This window comes from Perognathus longimembris, chromosome 3 (genome assembly GCF_023159225.1).
Source record: "Perognathus longimembris pacificus isolate PPM17 chromosome 3, ASM2315922v1, whole genome shotgun sequence".
Classification (NCBI taxonomy): domain Eukaryota; kingdom Metazoa; phylum Chordata; class Mammalia; order Rodentia; family Heteromyidae; genus Perognathus; species Perognathus longimembris.
In genome coordinates, this window is record NC_063163.1 from 11,218,226 (window position 1) to 11,227,128 (window position 8,903).

General features: G+C 39.0%; 1 protein-coding gene across 1 annotated transcript in view; it reads left to right on the forward strand.

The window, feature by feature from the left end:
- The window catches only part of Dct (dopachrome tautomerase), a 28,190-nt gene extending 21,582 nt beyond the window's left edge, over positions 1-6,608 (forward strand). The window contains exons 7-8 of the mRNA XM_048340798.1: positions 3,796-3,997; positions 5,474-6,608. Coding sequence (XP_048196755.1) covers positions 3,796-3,997; positions 5,474-5,646 — 375 coding nt within the window. The 3' untranslated portion in view covers positions 5,647-6,608. The remainder of the gene's footprint in view (positions 1-3,795; positions 3,998-5,473) is intronic.
- Positions 6,609-8,903: the final 2,295 nt, after the last annotated feature.

Here is an 8,903-nt window from a genome sequence, read left to right on the forward strand (position 1 = left end):
TTATCCTGGAATGACATTTGCCCTCACAGAGATATTAACCAAGTGCATTTTTAACCTGTGTCTAATAGTGATAGACTTAGTATCAAGAGGAATTCATTGGAAAAACAATGCCCACAACTGTGACAAACATACCTGTTCTATGGGTTGCCGTGACTTCTCCTCCTAGCTTGTGTCTACATTATTGATCACAGTATGTTATTTATGAAGTTCTCAGCATATATGCCTCAGCATATACGGCCTCTTTAAAAAAAACCACATTCTGTAAATTGGGCACTCTTTATGTGGTTTCATACTAGGTTATTTATTATATAATGATTTATAGACCTTCTGAGACTGTTGCCTCGCCTTATTATTTTCTACTATTCTTTTTTTCCTCCAGATTAAGAATTGTTTTCTCTTCTTGTCTGTTTTTAATTATTCACTCTTTACATTTGGTGAATTCTACTTTTCCAAAAGTTATTTTTTCTCACACAGCACAAAAACTGCATCCTTCTTTTGTCCTAAGCGTCTCTCATGTCTTTTCTAATTAGAATTTCATCTTTAACTTGGGCTCAGATAGTACCTAAAAAGTTCAGAATTGGCTTAGGACTCAAACTCTGTGCTTTCTTCCAATGATAAGATTTGAGAACATGATTTTAAACTAATTTCTCTTATTCTGTTTGTTCCTGGGGGTTGTGTTAATAATTATATGACAGTGTGATTGAATAGCAGAAGATGATGTGCTTTAGGAACTCTGCCTTTAGAAATTAACTTCTGGGATTCAAATTTATGCTCATAATGCAGGTGTAATCATAATTTATCTATAATCTGGATAATAAACTTATGGTTTAAATTATACCCCTGGACCCAATTCAGATGTTGAAATTCCAATTTCTAACCCCCCTGAAAATGACTTTGTTTAGAAAGAGTCCTTATTGATGTAACTAGTTAAGATGAGGTCATATTTGTTTAGAGAAGTTCTTAACCCAAGCTGAATAAAGCTGAGTCCACTTTCTGTTGCTATAACAAAATAGCACTGTCTTGGTATATTATGAACAGTAGACAGTGGCTCATGATTCAGCAGGCTGTGAGGTCCAAGAGCACAGCTCAGAGCTGGGTGAGGGCCTTGTGCTGTTTCACAACATGGCGGCCATGGGGGAAGAGGCAACATATCAGAGTGGAACAACACAGACAAAGGAAAATCAAGTGAAAGTCATGCTTTTGTTTTTATTAAGCTGGGAAACGACTCCCATAATAACCATTCCTACCACAATGATATGAACCCACATTTGAGGTCCAAACCTTCGTCATCCAGACACCTTCTTAAGGGCCCACCATTTAACACTATCACATTGGTAATTAACTTTTCTCATGAGTTGGGGAGAGCACACTTAAACCATGGCAAGTGGTGTCTTTATAAAAGGAGAAAACTTGGCCATCAGCATTTGCACATAGAAAAGATATTATGTAGAAGTGAAGACAGTGCCAAGACTGGTATTCTGCAGTCCATCAGTAGCTAGATGGGAGCATGAACAGATTCTCCCTCACAGCACCCAGAAGGAACCAACTCAAAAGACATCTTGGCCATGGACTTGAAGCCTGTAGAACTGGGAGACAATGGCTACTTCTCCTTAAGCCACCTAAATCAGGTATCTTGAGTATTTGAAATCTCATGATAGGCACAGAGCTTAGCATAGTATTCGATACAGAATAAGCACTAATAATACTAATCAATTATGAAGTCTAAGCTTTTTATTAGCTATAGGTATAGAGAGTATGATCCTCCAATGCCTCTAAGATATGAATTCCTTCCTTCTTCTTCCATAAGTCCTTATCCCAATATAAAATAATAACAGTACTGATGACAGAGTCACAGTAATAGTAATTTACATTCACTAGACTGGGTTAAGTGATTCATGAACATTCCTAATGCCACGTGTCCACGACTGCTGTTTGCAGTCATCTTCCTGCTCATCAGGTCATGAGCTAAGTCCCTCTCATCTCAAACCTCTTCCCTGCCCTTCTCCTAGAACCTCTGCCCTCAACTTGGGATCAGGAAACTGCTTTCCCTGAACTGGCTGGAGTAAACGCAAGTACACCAGACTCTATCTAGGTATTTTTTTCTTTGCTCTTATTTTCATTGCTGCATAGAACATGCCAGCACTTAGTGGCTTAAAACATTAACGCTGAACTCATTTCTCATGATTTCTTGTTGCATTTCTCATGGATCTTGGCAGAAGTTTAGGAAAGGCTTGACTGAGCAAATCTGGCTTAGGGTCTCAGTGCAGTTACACTCCAGCAGTGACAGGTGCTACAGCAGCTGTGGCCTAAGTCAGTTATTGTTCTCTTTTCCTGAGGTCTCAGGACTCCTCTGAGTGGTCTCTCTGTGTGGATTGGTTTGGGTTTCCTTTTGGTATGACTGCCTGCAGATAGTTGGACTTCTCATGGAGTGGCCCAAGGGTGACAAACCTTGGTCTACAGGAAGAAAGGAAAAGAGTTATCCTTGAGCTTTCTGAACTTGCAGTGGAGAAATGAAAGAGGAACTTGACTGCCAGATGTGGCCTGGGGTGAACTCAGGACTATGCATGTGCAGAGTGTCCTGGCAATGTTGCAAAACATGTCACCATTGCTGTATTTGAAATAATAATTTAAATTATTGAATTTGAGAGTGTAAGGCACTATGTGCCTGACAACATTTTTAGACTTTTTAGACATAGCACCAAGACTTTAAGTGAGAGGATTTTACAATAAGTAGGCACAAAGGCCTTCCTGATGAGGAAAATCTGAAAATCCAGTTTGGAGATTTTCATTTCTTATTTCTTACTGTCAGTTTATATTAAAATACTGATTAAGTAACACTCTTTTCTCTTTCTTGTGAAACCTAAATATCTGGATATGGACTATTATACCATATTCTCTTTGACTTGATGAAATCAATAATTAACCATGCATCCAGGAAGCCTCGAATGTTCCCAAAGCAATGTGGCATCTGCGAGTGAACTTCCTGTTTTTTTCTTTTTTGTTACTTTGAAAACTAGTATAAATTATTCAAAGAGTTTCATTGCAATATTTCTATACGTGTACATAATACTCTTTGATCAACTTCACCCCTTCTGTTATTCTTTCCTTTAACATTTTTAGTTGGTTTCATTGTGCTATTTTCATACAAACACATAATGTGTTTCAACCATATTCATCCGATCACCCTCTTTTCCTTGAGCCCTAGCTTTAGCTCTCCTTTACAATCATGTCATGTTATTATTATTTCTTATGTGTGGAATCTGCATGTGACACAAAACATGCAATATGTGATATTCAGCTTTCTGAGCTTGGCTTACCTTGCTCAATGTGATATCTCTGGTTCCATCCATTTTTCTACAAGCTACCCAATTCAATTATTCTTTATGGCCAAGCAACACTCCATTGTGTAGATGTAATACCTTTTCTTAATTCATTCATTTATTGTTGGACACCCAGGCTGATTCCACATATTGATTATTATGAATCATGCTGCAGTCAATTTAGGTGTACAGGTGCATCTATTATGTGTGATGTATACATTCATGTGTTCAGTTGACATACATGTGTCAACACATGTCACTCAGTTGACACACATCATACAATTCTATTTAGAGGGAGATAATCACACATCATGCAACATAATTAAAAATGCCAGTGCCTATGCCATCGAGGTAGATGGGGTATACAGTAGCGCTTCATGTGACGAGTAGCTCGATTCTATTTTGGGAAAATTGACTGAGTAGTTGATTGAAACGGATCATTCAGAGTCAAATTCCATGTCCAACTGTCTTGCAGGTCCTTCATTCCTTTACTGATGCCATCTTTGATGAGTGGATGAAAAGATACAATCCCCCTGCAGATGCCTGGCCTCAGGAGCTGGCACCCATTGGTCACAATCGGATGTATAACATGGTTCCTTTCTTTCCTCCGGTAACTAATGAGGAACTCTTCAAAACAGCAGACCAACTTGGCTACAGTTATGCCATTGATCTGACAGGTAACTAACACAACTTCTAAATGGCTCTTCATTTAACCTTTAAAAGACCCTTCCTTCCTTCCTTCCTTCCTTCCTTCCTTCCTTCCTTCCTTCCTTCCTTCCTTCCTTCCTTCCTTCCTTCCTTCCTTCCTTCCTTCCTTCCTCCCTTCCTCCCTACCTTCTTCCCTCCTTCTTTCCCTCTCTCCTTCCCTTCCTCCCTCCCTCCCTCCTTCCCTCCTTCCCATCTTCCCTTCCTTCCTTCCTTCCTTCCTCCCTCCCTCCCTCCCTCTCCTTCCTTCCTTCCTTTTTCCTTTTTCTTAATGTGAACCAAGATCTTTAATTGAAGCATTCAGTTGTAGTTAAGTTTATTGGCAATTTTCTGAATATATGTACTTAACAAGGCAAGCTATTAAACTAACAATTAACCATCAGAAAGGGACTAGCTGGCAGACTCTTGTCTTAAAAAACAAAGTTATTAAGAGACCTCATCTCACAGAATAACTATCTACCCCTCAACTTGGTTTGACAATTCGATTTGAATTAATAGGGTGCACCGAAAACTTTCCTATGATCATTGAAATGTCTGGCAGGAAAGTAAAAAAGAACTAGCCCAGACGGTCTTAGAGACCATTGCCTGAGGCAGGGCCAGGATTCTGGTGAGGCAAGTACAGGATTTGCTTTTAGCATAAAATTAAAAAAGGGAGGCTAAAAACTCCATTTAATTGTGGTAAGTAATAATATAATGCAATATTTTAGAAGAATTTCATGATGAATAATCCAGCAGCATCATTTTGAATACTGATTATTTGTTTTCTAACAACTAGATCAGTCATTTTTCTGTCAGACTAGAAGGACTGAATTTTTTTTTTAACAACTTGACTAAATCATTTAAAAAGAAATGACAGGTAAGTGTAAATATATTTAAAATGAAATTAATTTTGTTGGAGATGACTCTAAAAGTATATGTGAGTGAGTGATTGGATTTACCAGATTGGGGAATTCAGAGTTGATCACCACTGTTAATGTGAGTAGAAATATATCTACTTTTGCTGTCCTCTTCTGTTAGAAGAGCCAGTGTGCTGTCTCACACATTTGTCACCTACGAAAATGCCAGACCCACCAGCAGAATTTTCTTTCAAGGGTTGTGTATTTAACAATTCTCCAGATACCATGTTAGCATTCAAATGAGTCTTACAAATGAATTTCTATCTTACAAAATTAGTTATGTACTCCCTTAGAGGGTTTATTTTGCATATAAGCATTTATCATAACAAATTTTAAAATGCCATAAGCTGTATTTAAATAATGGGATGCCACTTCCAGCTTCTTGAAGGAAATCATTGTGATTAATAGTTTGTGAGGAAAGAGAAGATACAGTTATATTTTAGCAGTGGTGGTTTTGCTTTGTTGACAGAATGAGCTTGTCTTTCTTCTTCTAACAATATTCACTTGAGGAATATCCTGATCAGTGAATCTTCTCTTCTGCTTTCATTTCAGTTGAAGAAACTCCAGGTTGGACCAAAACACTCTTCGTGGTTATGGGGACGCTGGTGGCTTTAGTTGGTCTTTCTGTTCTGCTAGCTTTATTTCAATACAGAAAACTTCGAAGAGAATACACACCCCTCATGGAGACAAATTTAAGCAACAAAAGATACACAGAGGAAGCCTAGGGTATTTAGGTCTCATCCTAGATCAAATGTCAGTGAAACTATACTTTTGGCTTGGATGGTAATCAAAGAAATGCTCAAGGCTCTTTCTTAGTTGGAAATCTTTGGCTTAGCTTCTGTTATTGTGTGGTTGATCCCAAGTAACAATGCTCAGCTGTAGTTTATGGTTTACTTGTTTGCTTAACAACCTCAAGCTTAAGTGCTTGGGGCTGTCTCTATCATCAAAGTAAGAAAGAACTGATATTTTGTTGTATCTTTTAAAAATTCACTATATTGATTAAAGCTTTCCCTTTCCTGAAAACACCCCAAAAATGTGCTGAGTGGATTCATTTAAATTTGTTGGCCAGTGTTGTTTGAGATCTGGATGGGAGACTGTGTTTCTCTTTCTTAGTCCAAGTGTTTTTGTTAGTAATGATGTGGAGGTGGGAGTGGATATTAATTAGCTTTTCATTACTATTCCAAAATTACCTGAGGCAGGTTAACTTGATGAAGAACAGAAGAAGTTCATTTTGGCTTCCTGTCTGTCAGTGCAGGACTACGGTTTGTATTGAAGACAGTTTTCTTGTTGATAGAGTCCTGAGGTAGTGCAGAGCACTGCAGGTGACACATCACAGAGAAACATGTATATATGTCTGTCTGTTTTCTCTTCCTCTTTTTTATAAAGTCCACCGGGATCCAGCCATCCACCCAGATGACCTAGTCATTTCCAAATACCATGATTGGATCATATCTACTGTTATACAGGAATCCAATCATAAGAAACAGAGAAGCCACATTTTGAGAGGTCCAATCTGGAGTTTTTATTAGAAAGCCAGAAATTACAGGTAGACTCCTGTCCCAAAGATCTGCAGCCCAGAATGCTGTTAGTACAAAGTTTTAAAGGCAAAACCCACCAGGTTGGCATGGGGATCAAAGCCCAACAAAAGCAAACCATCTGGAGGAATAATCATTGGCAAACATTCTCTGTAGCATAATACATCTCACCTCTAGACTTTTTGGAGCTGGGTAAAAAAGCCCCCACCACCCAGGGTGGCAGTAGAACAGGCATTGTTACATAGATCCAGTATCCTTATTTCACTACCCTCTTTAAACCTCATACTGGGGCCAGTATATGTCTCAGAAACATAGAGATCTCCAAGATCATACCAATTGTGTTTTAGGTGCCTTCCCTCTCATCTTTCTTAGGTTTTCCCCCACTCCTTTCTCTATCTTTTCCTCTCTAGCCTTGAAGAAGAATATTGATTTAGCTTTCCATCTAGGACAGAGAATGAACAAATGAAGGCTCAATTCCCATGCTTTTTAAAAAAATGAATTGAGATTTACAGATTTGTTTTAATTTGCAGTTCTTAATACGAATAAGCTAAACACTGATCCTATATAGCTTCCTAATTAATTAACATATTGCTCTAAACCTATTAGCAAGGATGGAGTCACTCTTTCCAGGAAAGTCTCCCAGAGAAGGCTGGCGAAGCTGGAATCCTGAACATGAGAAGCCTGCTCATGAGACAGAGGAGGCAATGGGGAAATAACAACAACAATAAAAGTCCTGAAAAAATCTTGATGGGAAATAGGAAGCAGAAAAAGAAGGCTTTTTGTTCATCAGTCCAGGCTCCTCTTGGATGTTAAATAAGGCTATTATCTTCTTGGATAGGGAGACAGCCAATAAAGGAATGGCCTGTCTACCCCTTTTAGATGACAAGATGCTGTAAACTATTTGAATAGGGAAATGATGAAGGAGGGAGGGAGTGAGAAAGGCAGAGAGAGAGAGAGAGAGAGAGAGAGAGGAGACACACACACAGTATAAAATGACTTGATTGACAAATGGAGTTTTCCTGTTTGTTTTTTGTGCTTTGTTGGTGTTTTATCTTTCTATGTACTAGGCGTTGCACTCAGGGATTGGGTGCTGACTCATAGTTTTTTTTCTGTTTAAGTCTACTGCTCTGCCACTTAAACCACAGCTCCACTTCCAGTTTTTTGGTGGGTAAATGGAGATAAGAGTCTCATGGACTTTCCTGCCCTAAAATCTCAGCTTCCAAAGTAGCTAGGATTATAGGTGTGAGCCACCAGCACCCAGTTCTCTGTGTTTTTTTTTTTTTAGTATTAGACTGACTCTACACCCCTGTCACATCATGTGTTCATGGGAACTCAAGATGGACTCCCTGAACACCACAAGACAAGAGCCACCATGTGAGTTTTTCCCACTGTTATCTGTGTTGTATGAAGCAGCAAATGTTTCTCTTTCCTTTCCTCTGTCTTCCAACTTTATCCTGTTTGACTAAAATAAATCCTTGCTGAGCTTTTATCTTGTAAGACTCTTTTTTCCATAAGACCCTTCAATACCATTTTCAATGTAGGTCTCAAGTTACTGTAAACTGCACGGAAATGGGGAAACATAGGAACCCCCTCATGCTTTCTCTTTCCCTGTAGCAATTAGAACCCCATTACTCTGAGGTCTCCTTTGGCCAATCCCGAACCAATTTCTTTATGAGCTGGCCTCAGAGGGGAAAAAAAAATCCTATAAAATGCTTATTTTCAAGAGTTGACATGAAATTCATTAATGTTGGGCTGTCATTGATAGTTCCTTATGCATGCTAATCAATTAATCTTATCACTGGAAAGTAATTTGTCTGTTCACAATATGACAATTCAGAATTAAATGGTTATGTTCTGCTAAATAATTATCAGATCCTGAGATGTGTGACTGAGGCAATCCTTTCTACAATGTTTGCCCTTACCATGACAGAACTAGTGATGAGAAGTCAAATGGTAATGAGATTTCAAGGCCCATATCCGTGTGCCACGAGTGAGGCGGAAGCATTACAGAGGGTCTATCAGTTGCCCCCTTTTGGCCCCTCTCTGCTGTGATGGAGTTGTGTAAATAATAGTGTTAGAATGACTCTGGAGCTGCCATCCCCAGATGGTGAGGCAAGAGGCTGCCTGATGAATCAAGAATCAGTCTGACTCCCTGGGTCAGACTGCTGAAGAATTAATATTATCCCCAGAGAAATGGGCAATGACCAACTGGAAACGAATTCAAGCTCAAGCTTCATAAATGGCACATATCCCTGAGCAATGAATTAGGAGAATGTACCAAGATAACCCAGTGTCCTGCACAGAATGAAGCCCACGTGGGCTCTTCAACCTCAGTCATATGCATAAAACCCTCCATTCCTGCCATTAATAATCTCCATGGAAACAGCAGCAATGTGTGGATCACATGGTCCTCTATAGAAGATTTATGCTTTGAGCTCATGGTTGCT